Consider the following 21,819-nt stretch of genomic DNA (forward strand, 5'->3'; position numbering starts at 1 on the left):
TGCATTAATTGTAAATTTTACGCTTGGAGCAGGCGTCACTCTTAACTATTTAAACTGTGAGGATGCTGGCCCAAATGTTCAACTCAGTATTTCAAGAGGGAGGCCGCACCTTGCATAAACTGTGTTTTTATGGCACAAACGGGGGTGTAATTGTAAAACAATGCATGGAATGGCTGAATGCATGTTTAATGGCATTAGCTGCGATTGCACCGTCTGACGTCTGGCACTAAAAATGTCAATGGACCGTAAAAGAGGTTTATATGGCGTGAGGAAGTGAGTGTGATCTTTCGCTTAGGCCGACTACACTTTAGGTGACCAATTCCACTTGAGAGGGAAAACAAACCAAACCCGCTTTCGGACAGTATAAATCTTAGAAGTTAACATGCCCCAAAAAACCCTATTGTGTTCTCCAGGAGGGCATACTAAGAACATGGCTGAGTGAAAAACGAGGCTTAGTTAACCTAGAGGAAGTGGTAAACCTGTTAAAAGATATACCTACAGCTACAGGCATCATTTAGTTACAACTTCAGTCTCTTATATTAGATGATTTACCTCTAGCACACCGTTTACTCCACCTGGTTTACTACTGAACCAGCTCCTCAGTATACCCCCCAGAGGCGCAATTCACAAAGTACAAAACATCATCATGATGTAAGCGGCAGCGACCACCATCACCACTAGCGTAACGCAAGTGATTAACAACGTCGGCACGCAGCACCAAAGCGCTCTTCGGGGGGATTTAGTGAGAGTTTCCTGGCAAGGTTTCCTCGTTCCTGTCTGACATAAGGACTCCACTCCAGAGCTTGAAGTACTTACTACCGACCGTGGGGGCCAAGGATAGCCTACTATACTGGTTCCCAAACTGGTGGTTAGGAGCCGGAGCAAAGGGGGGGGGGTGTCGCAGACGAAAAAGGAGATTGTATTTAAACGGGAAATCCACAGGTTAAAAGCTAACAGCCAACATAATTCCATAAATTGTTTAGTAACGGTATTCACTTTTGTGGTTATCAGATGCATTTGCTGCCCTTTGGATTAGCCTTGGCATTTTTTGTCCATTAATATTCCGAGATAATCCGTTTGTCCGCTAATATTGCCAGAAATATTGCCAATGCTCGGCTAAGACTATAGTGGGTGGCAGGGGGGAATATTCTCAAGTCAAAAGTGGGCTCCCCGCTGAAAAAGTTTGGGAACCACTGGCCCACTAGACTAGCAGTGACACACACAAAAGAGAAAACTTGTCCTGAGGGGAACCCTCTGCTCCATTCAATCCAGGAAATCTTTTTTTTTTTTTTGGGGGGCTTTGTTGCTCGGCGTCACACGTCTCAAAGCGCTGGGTGTTGACACCGCTGCGGGGTAACAATAATAACAATGACAACAACGCACGCACGCGCAACACACAATAACGACAATAAAAAAAAACTTGAGTGGCACAGCCTCTAAGCTGTTTGAAGCGTGCGCTCAACCACACTTTTTATCGGCAAGTGCTATGAAAGTGGTGAAAGCCAGCTTAATGGATGTTCAATCATGCGAAAAACTTTCAAATTTCAAAAGCAATTTCTACTGTATGTGATGGCTGACTCTCAGCTCAGCCGTCCACAGAACTTGTTTTTAATCATTTTTATATCCAAGAGTCATCCAGTGCAGCACACAATAGTTGTGGATTTATGGTGTTTAATGCTCAATGTCGTGTCTGGCGAGCACAAGGCATACAGTATGTGGCCTTAGGCAGCCGTGAGTAGGATTGAGGAGGAGGAGCTGGGTTGACTTGAACCTAGTCTACGCTACAATTATCTACTCTAATTTGTCCACTGTATTTATGTGTATGTGAATGTGTGTTTGTTTTATGTTCTTCAAAAAATAACCTGATGCTAACTGGTACAATGCATGGAATGGCAACATTCATGTTTTAATTGTACATGGTAAAAATTGAATTGAATTGAGAGGTAGGACACACACTGGAACTGACGACGGGCAAACCACCCTACACCCACTGTGACTGAGCATCCCTCTCCAACATCCACACAACTTAGTGAGGATACATAATGATTGGCGCTCCACTCTGAGCGAATGTGGACTCAAAGTTGTGTGTGGTATTTGTGTGTGTGCGTGTATGTGTGTGCACACTATTTTTGGTGGCTGTGTGTGTGCGTCTATGTGCGTGTGCATGAAAGTATACGTGCATGAATGTCTACGAGCATGTATGTGTGTGTATGTGTAAGCTTAAACGTGTGTGTGTGTGCGTGTGTCAAATGAAAACACCAATAGTGCAGTAACACAGTTTAAGGGGGGGAGAGAAATAAAAACAGCAGTGTACGTACCAGGAGTTCGTCCATGCTGGTCTGGCATTTCTCCAGGTTGATGCGCTTGATAGCCACCTTCTCCTTCCTGGGCTCACAGTAGGCAGCCTGGACCACAGCCGTGGCCCCACTCCCTATAGGAGAGGAGAGGAGAGGAGAGGAGAGGAGAGGAGAGGAGAGGAGAGGAGAGGAGAGGAGAAGAGAGGAGAGGAGAGACAGTTAGATTAACATTAGGCACCTCTCACCAGCTTGCCGACAATGTGACGTGCTTGTTGAACATCTACAAACAATCTTGGGTTTCACCATGTTCACATGGCTTGTGATCAGTCACATAGGGGAAAAAGCTAACAGTCGCTATGAGTGCACGGTCATCAGTCTGTTCTCAAGGATCTCTTGAAAGCCCTTCAATTCAGAGAGTACATCCTACACTACTAACACAGTTCCAACTCCTTAACCATATCACACTCACTTGTTTTCTTTCCACTTGCTCTGTAACCTCTTGTGGTGGCCTGATATGTTTTCCTCAATCCCAAGTCACATGTGGATAAAGTCAGTCATCCAAGTGAAGCTTAGAGGTCAGCTAAGTACACTGCAGCTGCAGGGCAGTGTACATCTAGGGCTTTTTATACATTTATTTCTTACAGGACACTGAAGGAGTGATGGGAAATAAGTGGATAGAGAGATACAGGAATGGATCAGCAAATGACCCGGGCAGGACCCGGGTCACCGGTTAAGTAACCCAGTGCCCTACCGTTAGGCCCCAGCAGATCCGATCTGAAAGACATCTTGGATTCCATCCCTCAGCGAGGGCTCCAGATCTTAGGCTCCAATCAGAGATCTTGGAGTGGTGGAAAGGCTATAACTGCAGTTTGTTTGAGTAGATACAACTAACACGATTGGCTACAGCAGTGTTTTTCAACACTGGGGTCGGGACCCCATGTGGGGTCGACAGAAATACAATGGAGTCGCCTGAAATGTCTTGGTATGAAAAAAAGAAAGTTTAATATAACATAACTATGTAATATTGTAGTAACATTCTGATACATAATCTTATATTTGGAGATTGTAATATACAACCTTGGACATTAATAATTGTCTATGTTTAATTGCCACAATTGGTGTGTTCAGGGTCATAGGGTCCCCAGAAATTTGTGATGTCAAAATGGAGTCCCGGGCCAAAAGAGGTTGGGAACCACTGGGCTATGGGTTACATATGGCAAATGACACATTCGTAACGCTCAACAAACAACCATGGGCAATCGTAAACCACACCTTTCCTACGAGAAACTGCATTTGTCGCCTCCAGACTCTCTCACTTGTGAGATCGCCTGGTGTTAACCAGGCAAGGCCTTCAGGTAAACCAGCAGGAAACCGGTTATGACTTGGAATGCAATATTTAGTGTTGGCTTTGGCCACAGGGACCGCATACAGCCACACCGCAGTCAAGTGGCAAGCACCGCGGTCACAACCTTGTTACTGACCCCTTGTTAGCTTTAAAATTCAAAGCTCCAGAGCCGTTTCCTTTGAGAATACCTTTGGTGAGTGGAAAGCAAACACACAGCGGGGCTTCCAAACCGAGTAGGGTGTAGTTGTGATTCCTGAGAAAAGAAACTCTGCTCATATTCACGTAACGAGAGTTTTGTGAGCTGCATAATGCGGACATGTCATCATTCCTTAACCCATTGTGTCCTGGAGACACATATACAGTGCATTCAGGTTCTTGAATTTTGAGCCGTTTTATTAAAAATGTGGACAAGTTAGAGCTGAATTAACACATCCTAAGGGAAAACGAGGGTCCTAGCTTTTAAATGTATTTCATTTCATGTTTGTATGTACTTCGGAGGCTGAGATATTTAGGCAGAGGGCACTCTTTCTCAAAAAGAGCTTAGGACAAAATGGGTTAAACCCAAAATGTCTCAATCACGGCATCCCGACATGTTCTAATCGACTGCATGTATTTGACGTACAGCAATGCAACACAACACAGCCGCAATTCGCGTGAGGGATTACGTGGTGTGGTGTTAAAAATGCAACTAGCAACAGATGCAGCGGAGGAGGCAGTGAAGCTGCCTAGGCTAGCACTAGCACTGGCCTTCCAAGGGTGATAGCCGTGACCCCTGTCTGTCCATCCATCCCACATCCATCTGCCCAACCCACACAAATGTCACAGCTAGGAGAGTTTGGCCGCGTTTGTGACAGCGCAATGCTGCACAGGCAGCGCAGGCTGTGCAGCGCGCCATGCAAAATTACTGTGCATTCTGTTAAGAAAAATGCACTGAAGTGGCAAAATGCGCATGTCCGGGGTCGCAAACCCGGTTTATGTATGTCAGTGTGTCTCTGCGTGCGTGCATGTGTGCGTGTGTGTGTGTGTGTGAGAGAGAGAGAGAGGAGGGGGTGAAAGTATGTCTGTAAAGGTAGTGGGGGAGATGGTTGAGGACACATTACCATTTGGCAGCAGTGGGCACCAGTGATGCGTTTGGGAAACCTACAGGACAGAAGAGTGTGTGGCACGTATTTAATGCATGCATGCACGTGTGTGTGTTCAGTGATATGCATTTAATATCCATGTGTAGTTTTGTGAGCTTATTTAGTGTGTGTGTGTGTGTGTGTGTGTGTGTGTGTGTGTGTGTGTGTGTGTGTGTGTGTGTGTGTGTGTGTGTGTGTGTGTGTGTGTGTGTGTGTGTGTGTGTGTGTGTGTCTCTGTTCTGTCAGGCTGCTGCTGCTGCGAGGCGTGTGGTGCTTCATCACTTATTTAACAGGCCAAGGGGGAAATAAGCACACACAGCAGCATGAACCCTATGCACCCACTCGCACTCCTCCCTCCGTCAGTCCCTCCATCCCTTCCTCTCACCCTTCCTCCCTCTCTTTCATTCATTCATCCCTTCTTTCTTGACTCATCTCTCACTAGCTCTCTCTCTCTCTCTCTCTCTCTCTCTCTCCTCTCTCTCTCTCTCTCTCTCTCTCTCTCTCTCTCTCTCTCTCTCTCTCTCTTCTCTCTCTCTCTCTCTCTCTCTCTCTCTCTCTCTCTCTCTCTCTCCTCTCTCTCTCTCTCTCTCTCTCTCTCTCTCTCTCTCTCTCTCTCTCTCTCTCTCTCTCTCTCTCTCTCTCTCTCTCTCTCTCTCTCTCTCTCTCTCTCTCTCTCTCTCTCGCCCAGAATTGTATACATTGTATGCATTGGGTAGGGGGCCCTTTCAGATGACTGTCCTGGGCCCCGCAAAAGCTGTCAGCGGCCTTGGCTGCACCACCTTGGCAGCTCTCACCACACTGTGGCTAGAAAGAGAAGCCGTGGCTTTTACGATTGCTGAATTTCTGTTCAAGATTATGAAAAAAGATATTCCCAATGTGGTCAGATCAGTGTGACTCACCTCTGTTGCAGCCACTTGCATAAGATCATAGTGTCTACTGTCACAGTGTGCATTCTACAACCAGTTCCACTATGGTCTCTAATGTCTGGCAATAACTGCAGCTACATTCCGGAAGCACAAAGGCTACATGTAAACGGAATACTGCAGAAATTTTTACAAACTGAATATTAAGAGTATCCCATTTGAAATCGGAATATGCCCTTGCATGTAATTGCAATCAATGTCATTGTTTATGCGAAGTACTTGCGAGTTCATGAACAACCTACTTCCAGCAAAGCATGTTTGCTCTGGATCCATCCCCTGCTCTTAGAAAGTCTGGATGTAATGACACCTAAGGACTCAGTTTTAGCTTTGTTTCCTAGTGTACAGCGTTTGGCGTGGCAGCCAGGTTGCAATACCCCTTGACCTGCTGTATTTGAGTAAAAACCTACTAGATGGTATTAGCATATATCCAAGCAGTCATACATTACATAACGTTACGCTTAGCTGATGCTTTTTTTATCCAAAGCAACCTACAGATACTACAGGTTACAGTCCCTGGAGCAATGTGGGGTTAGGTGCCTTGCTCAAGGGCACTTCAGCCATGGATAGCCAGGGAGAAGTAAGGACGGGATTAGAACCTGCAACCCTGTGACTTACAGACCATCTTCCTAACCGTTACACCATGGCTGCCCACTAGTAGCCGTGGTGCAGTACTAACAGAGGAACACATGGAAAAAGACAGCTTTGAGTTTTGCTTTGAAGCCCACTCTCAGTCTCCAATTCAAGGAGGATCAGATGAAAAGCTCGGATTGCTGCGGACTGGACTCTCCTTCGTAAAATCTTGTCAGAACCATAAACCATCTTCTCTGGGTTGTCTGTCTGTAATGGCTGTGTAGCTGTAGCAACCAGCATTACTGCTCAGCCCAGATCCTAGGCCTACATGTTCAGTCCTAATGCGCAGGCGCGCACGCATGCGCACGTACATGGGTGGTTGACGTTTAAGGACGTAACGCCAAAAAAAAAAAAAAGTTTTTCAAATTCCTGAAAAAAATGATGGATAAAAATTGGAAAAAATTGAAAAAAATAAAGCACTTAGTGGTCTGTGGAATTTCTCCTTATTTTTGCCATTTTTGGGAAAATGTGTCCTGCATCAACACATAGCATAGGCATGTCACACCGCAGGAAAATGGAGTCACACCACAGGGAATTCACTGCATTATGGCCATTTTAATCCTTTTGTATACATGACTGACATCTGAGCTCATGCTAACTTGATAATGATATTGTGTTTAATCTTAATATGTGTTTTCATTAAAAAAAAAAAAAAAATCCTCCTATAAGAGCAGTCACACCACAGGACACCATAAAATGAACCTAAGCATTGCGTGACAGAAAGATTGCAATATGAAGACATATTAAGAGGTTAAGAGTCACCTTAAACTTCCACAGCACTCTCCAATAACTGAGGTACTGACTGGTTAGGAGCCAGTCTTTAAGACCCTTGTAGTTGGCCTTGCAGCTGCCCATTCACAAACATTGACATACATGTCACCCCACAGGACGCAATTTGTGTTACGAAATTGAACTTGTAGTTAATATTACTGTCTTGAGTTTTTTCCACATTCACATGTCTTAATCTAAAGTTAAGATTTATGCAATCATGCCAAATGCTTCATACATTATTCAAAATGTTGTTGGTTAATTTATATATGGGTCATTTCACGTGAAATCAGACACTTTGGGACCCGACCGACCCGGATTTCGATCATACTTGGTGTGCCTTTTCAGTAGCAAGGTAGCACCCCAGAACTGCATTGGTTTGAATCTGACACTAATATTAAGGGAGAAACAGACTAGGAAAGGTTCACATGTGAGGGTAGGACACTATACATTCAGCCTTGAATATATCAGTCAGTGTTAGTCACAAAAAGATGCCTGTGGTGTTGTTTGAAAGCTCTTTTCTGGCTCTACATATTACACAATCACCTTGGAATACAACTACTCTCAGAATATGAATTATGATAAATTGAAAAATTAAAAATTGAATATCTAAAAAACTCATATTTTAAAATGGCCAGTTCCTTGTCCAAACGTAGCCAGCAATGTCATGAGCAGCACCTAAAATGCTGGTGTTCGGTTTGTTATTCATTTCAGAGAGAAGTTGACTCACAAATATGGCATCATACAGACCACTTACTAATAATATGGTAATACCATAGTAGCATCACATGACAAAACAAAAACAAAACAAAAATGGTCAGTGTCCATGGTCCCAGGTTTCAGAAACTAAGGCAGATGTCCATTTATACATACCAAATGATGATATGTGAATGTTTGAACATTCCTTCTCTGTGTACCTGTGCCATCTTCCCTTTACCGTACTTTAAAGAGATAATCAATGGCTACACTCTCATTTTGTACTCTACCAGTGCATTTGAAGCAACAGCTGTGTCTTTTGTAGATAATGTATAAGTACGTCCCGTTGCAGTTACAGGTTCCACTACCAGAAGCACATCCTGATGATCCATGACAAGTCTATCTGGTCTGAAGGGAAAAGTGAAGGATGGAGATGGCCCATGAGGATGCAGGAAGTTCAGTTTCACCTCTCCAGTGCTCGGCATACATTCCTCAGCACATGCTAGCCACCAGTTGCCATCATATACAGCTACAACATACCCTTTGATGCTTGAAAATGTAACACATTCCTTTACTGAGCTCACTCTTTCAACTCTGCCTTCTCTGAATGCTCAAAATGGCCTAACTTCCACTGTGTCAATTGACAATGGGCAGAAGCTGTGTAGTTTTTGAGTACCTGGAATAGTTCTTGCAGATTCAAACCTTTTCAACAAGTTCTCAGCTTCATGATGGTACATATCTGTTGTGGCAAACTGGCAATGGATGTTCTTGACATTATCCTTGACAAATTCAAACAGTTGGTATGGCGTTACAATTTAATTGTCAATAGGACGTTGCAGACTTCCTGCACAATATAAGAACCTTAAAATTACAACAAATTTGTGCCACCACGAGGCAGATTTTCACATACCTGCAGAGTGGCACTTTTTTGCCACATCACATGGCAAAGGTCCATGTGATGGCGTTGGAGGGACAGTTAAATGGCTTGCTGCACGAGCAAGTCTGCAACGTCCTATTGACAATTAAATTATAACGGCATACCAACTGTTTGAATTTGTCAAGGATAATGTCAAGAACATCCATTGCCAGTTTGCCACAACAGAGATGTACCATCATGAAGCTGAGAACCTGTTGAAAAGGTTTGAATCTGCAAGAACTATTCCAGGTACTCAAAAACTACACAGCTTCTGCCCATTGTCAATGGACACAGTGGAAGTTAGGCCATTTTGAGCATTCAGAGAAGGCAGAGTTGAAAGAGTGAGCTCAGTAAAGGAATGTGTTACATTTTCAAGCATCAAAGGGTATGTTGTAGCTGTATATGATGGCAACTGGTGGCTAGCATGTGCTGAGGAATGTATGCCGAGCACTGGAGAGGTGAAACTGAACTTCCTGCATCCTCATGGGCCATCTCCATCCTTCACTTTTCCCTTCAGACCAGATAGACTGTCATGGATCATCAGGATGTGCTTCTGGTAGTGGAACCTGTAACTGCAACGGGACGTACTTATACATTATCTACAAAAGACACAGCTGCTGCTTCAAATGCACTGGTAGAGTACAAAATGAGAGTGTAGCCATTGATTATCTCTTTAAAGTACGGTAAAGGGAAGATGGCACAGGTACACAGAGAAGGAATGTTCAAACATTCACATATCATTTGGTGTGTATAAATGGACATCTGCCTTAGTTTCTGAAACCTGGGACCATGGACACTGACCATTTTTGTTTTGTTTTTGTTTTGTCATGTGATGCTACTATGGTATTACCATATTATTAGTAAGTGGTCTGTATGATGCCATATTTGTGAGTCAACTTCTCTCTGAAATGAATAACAAACCGAACACCAGCATTTAAGGTGCTGCTCATGACATTGCCGGCTACGTTTGGACAAGTAACTGGTTATTTTAAAATATGAGTTTTTTAGATATTCAATTTTTAATTTTTCAATTTATCATAATTCATATTCTGAGAGTAGTTGTATTCCAAGGTGATTGTGTACTATGTAGAGCCAGAAAAGAGCTTTCGAACAACACCACAGGCATCTTTTTGTGACTAACACTGACTGATATATTCAAGGCTGAATGTATAGTGTCCTACCTTCACATGTGAACCTTTCCTAGTCTGTTTCTCCCTTAATATTAGTGTCAGATTCAAACCAATGCAGTTCTGGGGTGCTACCTTGCTACTGAAAAGGCACACCAAGTATGATCGAAATCCGGGTCGGTCGGGTCCCAAAGTGTCTGATTTCACGTGAAATGACCCATATATATTATTATATATTGTTTCATTAATGTTACAGTCACACCGCAGGAAATTTGACATATAAACCTTTACATAAATCTTAACAAAAATGTTTCTTCTCATCTAAGACTAATATGAAACATAATGTACCACATCTTCTTTCATTGACATTTGTTTTTTAAAGGAAAATAACAGTTTTGTAGGTTTTTAACCAATGTTACGAAAAAACAAGGAGTCACGTCTCCCACCCACACGCACACACACACAGACGTGTTGGGCCGCAGACAGCTTTAGCGGGGCCCAGGACAAAGTCCTCTGGAAGGCCCCCCATCCAATACATACAGTGTAATGAGTACCCAATTCTGGGGCCCCTCTCTCTCTGGGCCTGGGACAACTGACTCCTTTGTCCCCCTCTGTCGGCTTATCTGTGCACCTGCACGTGCATGTACAAATGTACGCGAGCCTGCATGCACACATAGACCCACACAAACTCATACACCCACATGCTCAGTCATAAATTCACCTCAGCTTTCTGCAGGCCCACGGTGAGTGTGTGACATTTTTATGGGTACATTCCTTTGTAGGCAGGGTCTTCAAACCCTCCAGTACCGTAAAGGTGTAGTCAGGGAAGCCGACAAGGAGGGGAGCGAACAGGTTACTTGTCCCGGGCCCAGGGAGAGAGAGGGCCCCCAGAATTGGGTCCTTAATCCAATGAATATATTGGGTTGGGGACCCTTTTATAAGACTTTGTCCTGGGGCCAGCGAAAGCAGGCAGCGGTCACGGGTGTGGTGGAGGGGTTTCTGGTCCCGAGCGGGGGTGGGGGGTAGGGGGGGGTTTGATCAGCTTCAGTCACTCGCCAAAGCCCACTCGGTGCCAAGATATCAACAAGGTCCTCATTGTTAGCCATTTTAATTGACCCAGCAAGGGGGTACTACAGATTTCATCACATAAAAAATAGAGAAAGGAAGCGAAGGGAAGGGAAGGGCAAGGGAAAAAGCCGACAGTAGCTTCTGATTTTAATTAAAAACTGAAATACTACTGGGACATGACATGCCTTGGCCTGTCCCAGAAATCACATGAGGAGGAGGAGGACCTCGAAAATTTCCTTATAAAAGCTCGTCTTTTTTTCCTGCTCACTTGTTGATTTTATTGCATAACTCTAACTAGACCCCACCATGACGGGCTCCCCGATCCCCTGTGGCTAGACATAGCACAACACAGCTAGACATCGCATAACATGCGTACAGTATGAGTGACAGTCTGAGGTACACCGTGACGTTTCCTCAGCATCGACCAAGACCACCGCACAACTCCGGGGTTATGCAGTCTAAAGCCGATGCAAATTCACAACATCAATCAGCCATGACAGTCAGCCTTAATCTAGTCATAGCATAACAAAGTGAGCGCCGTAACTCTCGCCACTCACTCGTTCCCTTGATAGATGGACTAAAGGATATATTTAACATGAGCGGTCACACACAACGGATGTAAAGCACGAGCTGCCGCACAGCATAGAGCCGGTTTGGTATCCTCTGGGCATCAGCAATCTACACTCAGCCCTGCCAGCATCCACGCGGAGGTCAAGTGTAAATTCCCACACATAAACAAACAGCAGGTCGTCATGGAAGAGAGAGAGAGCGGGAGAGAGGGGGGAGGGGTCAGAGAGAGAGAGAGAGAGAGAGAGCGATAGAGAGAGAGAGAGAAGGTCCGGTCCCAGCACAAACCACCGGCATATGTGATGGTGTGATGGTGTGATGTGATGTGCTAAAGCAAATATCTGGGTCAAGGGTTACGCGGGTCTCAAAATAAGACAAATAGCAAAAATTGTCAGTGACACATTTCCAGCTGTTTACTGTTATGTTTCAAAATATCAGAATCTCTTCCCCAACTCAACATGGGTTAGAACAGTAAAATCCACAAGATCTGAAGAAGAAAAAAGAAGAAAAAAACATCTTAAGCAAAATTAAATTGCAGCATACACCTAGCCAAGAAATCTAGACGCCCTTAGCGACCACAAATTAATTTGCTCCCGGGGGCAGTCTACCGGACCCTGGTCGTTTTGCGAGGCTGAAAGTTATCCGATGACGGGGCTAATCAAATCGTGAGGAGCGAGATGGGGGCCGAGCTACCTAGTAAACACAGAAAACATGAAAGTTTTTGCTTAATTTAAAAATGGGTGATAATACATTTCGGAACTTATGAACTTATCGGACAGATCACAACACATTACCATTTGATCATTCGATGTTTTAGCTCGGTAAGCTTATTTGAGCATTTTACAGAACCAGATAGTCACACGCTATTATCAGACCACTATTGTAGGTGTAGAATGAAATTGCTGCCCCAATTTCTAATAAGACACATGTCATTAAAAACGAGACATTTGGGAGCTTTGAAAGTCAATAAGTAGCTTACTAAATAGATGGGAATGGCACCTAGTCTACCGATTTAGCGGCTTGCTAACCTGTCGTCAATAACACAGAGCAGCTAGGTATCCAGCCTTGTATTAGTTCTACAGTATGTGTATCCAGCCAGCTAGCTAACACAGAACATGCCTGGCCCAATTTATAATAAGACCCATGTCATTAAAAACGAGACATTATGGAGCTTTGAAAGTCTTTAAGTAGCTTACTAAATACATGAGAATGACACTAGTCTACAGATTTAGCGCCTAGCCAACCTGTCGTCAATAACACAGAGCTAGGTATCCAGCCGTGTATTAGTTCTATGGGTATACAGCTAGCTAGCTAACACCGAACATGTCATGTTGACAATTTAACAAGCCCCAAATAGCTCAACATTTCGCTGGTTGATCAAGGAGGGCCATGTGTTTGAAAACGAGGCATTTTTGAACAGTGTAAGTGAAAACACGATTTATTAGGAAACTTGTTGGTGGCTGTGGTGATCACACGCATTCATTCCTATGAAGGCACAAAGTTTCCGCTTCACCTACAAAGGGGCGTGTCGCGTGAACGTTCTGAAAGACAGCTGTGATGTTACACAGAACTGTGTGGGGATTGGTTGTTCCACCATCCTATTGCGTGGCGTTGAATGCCAAGGGGTCAAAGACGTGCAAAATGGCATTGTCATTCAGTGTAACGTATACCTTCTGCTAGAGCTGGGCGGTGTACGGTTTAAAAACCGTGATCTCGGTTTACACTACACAAGGTTCTCTTTTTGATGAGAGACGGTTTTGTTGTTGTTGTTTATAGCCTACTATGTTATGTGCGTGAGCTTCATACTCCGTGTCACACTTCCAAAGATTCTTCTAATTCATAAGTCTCTGACACTTCATTTCAACTCTGCTAAGTCCACTGTTGTTGCTGTTCTACTAGGGAATGTCACCACAATGTAAGATGTTGATTGAACTAATAAAATAATTGGTTACGCGCTAGAGGCTAGTGAGAGTGAAACATGATGAACACACATGGCATGGATGAATCATGACAAACATTTCAATTCATTTAGCCTACCTTTGATCTCACAAAGTTAAATAAAAGGCAATTCTATGTGGTGCTATGTTAACAGGCTACAACAGTTATCTGATTCTTAACTGTATTTAATTACCATCCCAACTGTTGTGCGCGCTGCTGTTAAGACTGCTTATAAGCTAAAGTAGCCTAGCTTTCAAATGCAATGGGCAGACAATATACAATGCTACATTGCTATATTTGTTTGAAATGATTTGGGGGCAAAATAGGAGCGAAACACATCGCAATATGACACAAACTACCGGACAAAATACCTTCTACGTTGGTTTTGGACTTTAATTCAAAGACAATATGCACACAATGACAAGTAAATCCGTTTGTTTTCCGTGTCTGTCTTCAGTCTGTTTCGTTTCTGTCCCACTGTTGTTTACTCGCTAGTCCAGCGGCCGGCAGCGCAACACGCCGGATGTGTTGCCAGGTGTAGAACGACAAATAAGCAATTAGTGTTGCCAGGTGTAGAACGAAATAAGCTGTTTTGGGCTGTCTTGGAAAAAAGCCCAAAACAGCTGCTTATAATCATTTAACCCTTCTTCCTTGAAAAATCTATGGCACCCTGGTCAAGATTTTAGGTTATTTTATAAAATGTTGCATTTTCTCTAATTTGAGACTTTCTTGGATAGGGAAATATAAACTATAAATTATAGAAAATATTATTGAAATGAAAAAATGCTAAAATATAAATGGAGATTAATTTAAATTCATGATTTTATCTCATTTTAACATTTAATTTGACATCTTTTCCTCAGAAAGATTAAGATTTGGGGGGAAATCGTCGCATATCAAAAAACCGTGCAGAAAACCGTGATATCAATTTTCATCAAGAAAACCGTGATGCTAATTTTTTCCAAAACCGCCCAGCCCTACCTTCTGCTGACTGTAACGGTAACAAAACATGATTTTTAAATAGTTTCAAGTGAATGGATGACAGCCGAGGCTTTCATGAGTTCACTGGAAAAAAATAAAATGAGTCATGTTTTTTACAGTTACAGTCAGCAGAAGGTATCCGTTACACTGAATGACAATTTCATTTTGCACGTCTTTGACCCCAAGGCATTTCGATAGACAACCGTTTATCCCGCCCACACTCTCCAAGCTCGCCCAGACCCTTGTACAGCTTTTTGCTGTACGGGTCTGTCTCGCCAGGCTAGCATACACCAGCATTTTTTTTATTTCCTCGCTCACCTTAACTGGCATGCAAACAAATAAGTCAAAACGAACGGATTTACAAAGAGGCCCCTTTTAATGAATCCTCCCTCAATTTGCACTGCAGCCTGCAGCTTCATTTCTTTTCCTCAGACGCTCTCTTAAGTAAAAATAAACAAATGTCCAAATGGAAGAAGGAGGTGCAGTAGTTTAAGAGAGCTCTGGCATAAAATCACACTGGGACCTCATTGTTTCATAGTCTTCCCACATCACACATTCAGAATATTTAACGGTGGCCCACTGGCGTACATTTATTGTAGCATAGGCTTGTCAAGTCGATGACACAATAAAACAGTTGGACGCTGTTCAGTGTATCTGTTGACATTCACCACATAAAACTGAACCCTTGCCTATTTTTTTTTTGGTTTTGTTTGTGAAGTACGTCTCAGCCAACTAGGGCTGTCGAGAGAATCTTCCCTTAGGTGTGAAACCGTACGCCTGTCAGTTCGCCAACAGGAAATAGACTCGGGTGCTAGCGCGCCATACAGCAATAATTCTTTTGTTCCGAGCGAACAATATAGGGGGCCGCGGCGGAACAAAACACTCACTACAGGGACCGACAAGCCACGGTGCATGATTGCACAAAGATGAGCGTGAAACATATCCACACACACACACACGCAAGCACACATGCATGCATGCACGCACGCACACAGGAACACACACAGATCACTCGTCTGCTAGAGACATTTTTTCTGGTACAGAGAGAGAGGGGTGTTCAATGGCCAGAGTCCGAATCCAATGATTCAATATTAGGTTACTAGGCTACCACATTAAACGAGATTAAGCAAAGAAGAACCAGCTGACACAAGTTGGTTAGAGTCCAATTGCCACAGCTTACGTCACCAGAACAAGAAAATAACACAATAAATTGGAAAAAAAGACCAGACACGCATGCCAACAATCCGTCCGAAAGTTGTTGTGACACAAAAATACACAAGGGGAGTTTAAAAAAAAAAACACTGCCAAACAAACTACAGAGGGTCCTCCTTCTTCCCATGTTAACTGCTGGGACTAATCCACAGATCAGGACGACAAGCTGTTACCTTAGCCTAGCATAATGCACTGGTCAGCCAGGCACATCATGTGTACATCATGCTATACCCCCCCCCCCCCCCCTTCATTTATGGCTACCGCTGCTGAGTCACACGGGAGCACTATACGAAACTCTGGTGTGGACAGCATGAGGGGATGGCGATGAGGGGGTGGGATGTGTGGGAGGTGTGTGTGTGTGTGTGTGTGGGTGGGTGGGTGGGTGGGGGGGTTGCGTCGGTACTTCGGACATGAAAAAGTAATGTTAAGTAACCACAGCGCGATGGATGGATGGCACAGGAATAGCAGCATATGGCAGCTGTCCTTTACGGGCGGGGGGTTACATAAGGTCGCATGGCCCAGGAATAGCTTAGTATGTCACTTGACAAAAGGAAGTGAATCTGTGCAAGTGCTTGGAAGCGTGTCAGTGTCAGCAAGCCAGGCCATGCCACCACTGCTGCCCATTGCCAGTAAAAAGTAGGCCTAAGGTCCTGCTGCCGTGCCGATGGTCTGTCGAGATGGGCTGCTTCTTTGCAGAGAGCGGGACTGAGGGAGAAATAGGGCCTGGGCACTTTGGGCTTAATGGAGCCCCTCATATTTCGCGACACATAACTGACTCACATGTGGGGTGTTTTTTTTCTTGACATTTCTGAGAATTCCGGGAAATGCCCGCTATGCCAGATGGCCAGTCCAGCCTGTCTTCTTTGAGATGAGCAACCAATAGGCCATTACTAGTCCAAACTGAAAAACTTAACACTTACCATTTTTCCGAGGAGTACTGGGTTGTAATAGCTTGGTGGTAGCTCAGCTTATGGAGTAGCTCAAATGGACACAACAAACGGGCTGCTTTCAGTGTTGCCAGATTGGGTGGTTACCCGCACAATTGGGCTACTTGGGATGGCCGTTTGCAGGTAATAATGGGAAAATTTGGCCATGTAGCGTTTTTTCTGCTGTTTTATGCCCATAGAAATCAATGTAATTTGTTGAAATTGGGCGGAATTTAGCGCATTTTGGTGGTTTTTGAGAACCTTTTGGGCGGGATTTGATCAGACACATCTGGCAACACGGGCTGCTTTATCGAAATTAGCTTTGAAGCCCCCTCATTACATAGGGTTCCTCGTAGCTCAACAAGAAAAATTGACAGAATTGCCTCTTCCTGGCTGGCAGTAAAATGTCAAACATGGTCCAAACCCTAACCCTTAACCCTTGGAGTCAGGAGAGGTAAAGAAATAGGCAAAGACTTGCCACCTAAAGCCACCTAAAGCTCTATGTAGCAGGATTAGCACAGAAGTCTGAAATTCCGTTTTACCAGTCTACAATGTGCAGTTAAACTAAAACATGATATAAATAAGACCTATAATAATAAATAATAATAATTATAATAATAAATAATACTAATAAAGTCTTACAGCAATTAAAGCAACATCATTCCCCAAACTTAAACCCTTGGGGGCGCAACTGAAGTGTAATGTATTCGCTTGGTAGCTCATCTCGACAGGTAGAACACATCCACACAAGAACCAGTTCCCTCCTCTCATCATCCGGCGAGTGACTAATAGTCACACAGTCTTCAAAAGCCCCATATATGCGCTCAAAATGTCCGCCTTCCCCTATAGATTGCGGTCGGTTCAGTCGCCACCATCGGCTCCACTGTTTACTGCCAATCTGTCCATTTGTCTCGTTTGGCTTTGAAGCCCCCCTCATTAGACGGGTGATGGGGAGTCTCGAGGGAGCGGGTCTGCTGAGGAGGAATCGGATCAGGTTACTATCCTATCCACCCATAACCCCCCGCGATGGTCTCACACAGGGCCTCAGACTCCTGACTCCGAGTCGCATTTAGTTCAGCTAGCTAGCGCTAGATCATGGATGGCTAGCTGCTGGTCAATGACTGAGATCATATCCCTCCTGTGCTCAGTAAGCTGGCACAGAGGACCACACACAGTTTCACACACACACACACACACACACACACACACACACACACACACACACACACACACACACACACACACACACACACACACACACACACACACACACACACACACACACACAAACACACACACCAAAACTCAGAGTGAGGTTTAAGGCAGAGCGAAAACCATTAAAATGCCTAAGCATGAGTCTCCTTATCTCTCCTGAAAACGGATACAATTGTTTGTTTTAGTTACAAGTTTAAGTAAACCTGAGCCTCAACCTTAATTGTGCTTCAATGCAAACACTCAGTCTTTATCATTTGTTTCCCATTGATCTTCCCCGGCTTAGCTTGGAAGCCACGATTTCAGGAAACCCATTTCACATTCTGTCACAACAATGTGACGAGAATGTACAAAAAAAAACTAGAATCCTAACGGAAAACTGCAATTAATTACTAGCGCTCGTTAGAATCGTACAGTGTTGTAGAATGTGTTCCTTTATTAGAAGGTAGAGAGACAAGTCCCACACTGAGGGGTCGAAATTCAGGCTAACCTGGTCAGCCAGTGTGTGGAATTTGCCTCCTGCGTGCAGTCTGACCTGGAACGACCTCTCTTGACACTCAAAAGCAAAGCAGCACAAGGACTGCCAAACCCCAGAACCAGGGTTGCCAGATGACACTGATGATTTCCAGTCCAAAAAAAAAATACTCAAAACCCATCTGGAAGGAAGCACTAAATCCTGCCCAATTTGAACTAAATTCTATTGATTTCTACTGCTATAAATCAGCAGAAAACACACCAAATTGCCTTTTTTTTACCTCATTTTACCCACCAGTAATCCAAAGCAGCCAAATTGGGCGGGAAAACCGCCCAATCTGGCAACACTGCCCAGATCCAACCTCCCATAAGCCGCCATCCTCCCTCCCATGTCATAAACGTAGCAATTGTGCACCAAGTTACACCAGGGACCATCAGGTGACTGTTAAAAAACATGCTGGGGAGAGAGAGAGAGAGAGAGAGAGAGAGAGAGAGAGAGAGAGAGAGAGAGAGAGAGAGAGAGAGAAAAAGGTTTTCAAAAATAAAATGCCCCGCACGACAGGGTCGAGGCAGGATATTAAGCTTGTGCTTGTGCGCCTCGAGCACAAGCCCAGTTTAGTTCTCAACAAACACATCAATTCAGGACCCAAGTTAGACCCTCAGTCGAGACAGAGATAGAGAGAAAGAGCGAGAGAGAGAGAGGCGGAGGAAAAAAGACATGACTGATATTAATTAAGTTCCCAGTATAGCTGTAGTGGGCCGGGCTTTTGACTCGAACGAGGGGAGGAGAAGAAGTGACTTCGGGGTGGAGAGTCTGTCTGTCTGTCTGTCTGTCTGTCTGTCTGTCTGTCTGTCTGTCTGTCTGTCTGTCTGTCTGTCTGTCTGTCTGTCTGTCTGTCTGTCTGTCTGTCTGTCTGTCTGTGGTGTTTGCATTTCCTGCCCTCCCGGGGCCAAACCCCTGGCTGACGTCAGCAGACCTTTATTACATTTCCTCGGCATGCCCCGCACACATTCCGCACATTATTCCAAGGTACAATGAGAAATGTCGCACATGGCTCACAAGCGACACCCATTGCCACCTAGCACACAAGTGTTCAAGACAGAGAGAGAGAGAGAGAGAGAGAGAGAGGGAAAGAGAGAGAGGGAAAGAGAGAGAGAGATGACAAGAAAGAGAGAAAAAACAGAGGGAAAGAGGGAGACAGACAAGGACTAAGAGAAAGAGAAACAGAGAGAGAGAGGCGGAGATGGAAAGAGCAACAGTCACGGACACAGACGAAAAGTCATTGTGAGCTATCCCCAAATCCTGACCAATCCCTGGGTTCCAAACAATGAGGGTGAGCAATGCAGAGGTGTTTTGCTGGCATCGGCCAGGTGGCTGTGTTGGGAAGAGACATACAGATGTGTATGCTACTGGGCATGTGTGATGAAGTGGTCTGGGCATTAGCTCCAAAAACATAAACTTTATGTCATTAATTATAAACGGCAACGTTTCGATCCAACAGTGGCATCGAAGGTGGAAGATCCCACTATTGGATCGAAACGTTGCCGTTTATAAAAATGAAATAAAGTTTAAATTTTTGGAGCTAATGCCCAGTGTGCGGACCATTTCATCACACCGTCTACCACTTTTTGTCTGACACCTGGATAACCGCTTTGTGTATGTGCACACCCCATACTCCACGGGCATGGACCGTGGTGGACAGCTACTTAGTCTGTCTGGCTTGGCTTGGGATGTGGTGGAAAGCTAGTTAGGTGCTAGTTAGTCTGCCTGGCTTGGCCTGAGCCGTGGTGGAAAGCTAGTTAGCTGCTAGTTAGTCTGCCCGTCTTGGCCTGGGTCGTGGTGGAAGGCTAGTTAGCTGCTAGTTGGAAAGCTAGTTAGCTGCTAATTAGTCTGCCTGGCCTAGCCTGGGCAGTAGTGCTAGTAAGCTGCAGCTGGTTAGTCTGCCTGGCTTGGCCTGGGTCGTAGTGGAAAGCTAGTTAGCTGCTAGTTAATCTGTCTGGCTTGGCCTGGCCCTGATCAATCTGTCTCAGAGGCAGAGTTGCGAGCAGGCAAATCCTGCAACAGGACACCCTCGTCGTTTAGATGAGGCAATGACTAAAACATGGTTGCCCGTGGATACATAATAACACAGGACTCGGGACAGTCGTTTGGTTTCCAGACCGGCCCAGGAAGGTGGATCAGGGGTGGAGAGGAGGGGGAGGGGAGGAGAGGGGAGGAGAGGGGAGAGAGGGAGCATGGTTCTTTTCTCTTCACTCTCTTTTTTTTGGTTGAGGCTCTTCCTCTGACTGGCCCTATCCGATGAGATCCAAAAGCTTGTCGAGGTGGAAACAGAGCGGGCGGGAACCATGTAATAACAAGACCTTGCCTCCCCCTGGGACGAAACCAAAACAATAGCTCTGCTGAGCAGAACCATGCTCAAGAGAGTCCCAGTCGTCATTCTTGTGCACTTTTTAAAAAATGTTATTTTTGCTTTACCTACCCAGGGTATGCAGATGGAAAGAAGCTCTATTAGCTATAATCTGGCACTAGACATGTTTTTACTTTTGTAAACAATGACACTTGGTGCATGGTCCCTGTTTGACCTAAACGAAATAAAACGAAACGAAACTAAAACTAAAACATACTTTTCCCACCTTGGACTTCCAACAAGACAAAAATAAACATAAAAAAGAAGTCTTCTTATGAAAGCAATTGCCTATCCTAAGCAAGGCGATATTATTCGAGCAGAGGCCTGCTCAGGAGGGGCATGGCCATTGTTCCTGTGCAAAACATTTTCATCTGTAACTTCAGCCAGTAAAATAAACGTCAAGTGTGAGTGTTGAGTGTCTGACAATATGCAATTGCCTAACCTAAGCAAGACAACGGGAGTCCATTAATCTGCCACCCACCATGGCTAATCAATCCCACAATGACATCTGGAAAATAGATGCTAGGAGGATGTGACCAGTGTTGCCAGATGGGTGGTTTCCTGCCCAATTGGGCGGCTTAGGATGGCCGTCTCCAGGTAAAAATGTGTAAAAAAAAATAAAAAAATAAAAAGAAGGGCATTTGGGAGGGATTTTCTACAAATGTGTGGCCATAGAAATCAATAGAATTGAATTCATATTGGGCGGGATTTACTGCTTCCAGGCGGGTTTTGAGCATTTTTTTGTCTCATCTGGCAACTCTGGATGTGACTGAGGTCTTAATTGACTTCAGCAGGTCATGCTGAGGAGCTGCTGCTGCTGCTGCTGAGGACGGTAGTCGCAATCCCTCCGGGTTTTTATGTCAGTTTTGTCCACTTCTGATGCTATTAGCCATTCCCGTAATATGGCTGGTTTAGACAGTGGCAGTCGGTGAAAACGGTCGGGGTTCCAGCTTTTCATTTTACGGTCGCAGCCGGTGTAAGAACCGCGGACCATGTTTAGCCTACCTAGCCACCTGATTGAGTAGCCTGCATCCGGGTCAGAGAGTTGCAACAGTGAGACACCTCTGAAAACACTGGCCAGTGAAAGACTGTGTGGTCCGATGATCGTCTCGGTGCCTCGGTTTGATTGACGAGACCTTTGTGATGAAGTGTGTATCGTTTTTGAAGTTGTTTATAGCGGGGAAACATCAGAAAATAATAGGCCTATAAT

The 21,819-nt window shown here is 44.5% G+C and overlaps 1 protein-coding gene across 1 annotated transcript in view; it reads right to left on the reverse strand.

Moving 5' to 3' along the window:
• Window positions 1-21,819, reverse strand: part of oxsr1b (oxidative stress responsive kinase 1b) — a 179,784-nt gene that overhangs the window by 146,043 nt on the left and 11,922 nt on the right. The window contains exon 2 of the mRNA XM_063207311.1: window positions 2,319-2,431. Within this exon, the coding sequence (XP_063063381.1) occupies window positions 2,319-2,431 (113 nt within the window). The remainder of the gene's footprint in view (window positions 1-2,318; window positions 2,432-21,819) is intronic.

The sequence above is a fragment of the Engraulis encrasicolus genome, chromosome 9 (assembly GCF_034702125.1).
Source record: "Engraulis encrasicolus isolate BLACKSEA-1 chromosome 9, IST_EnEncr_1.0, whole genome shotgun sequence".
NCBI lineage: Eukaryota > Metazoa > Chordata > Actinopteri > Clupeiformes > Engraulidae > Engraulis > Engraulis encrasicolus.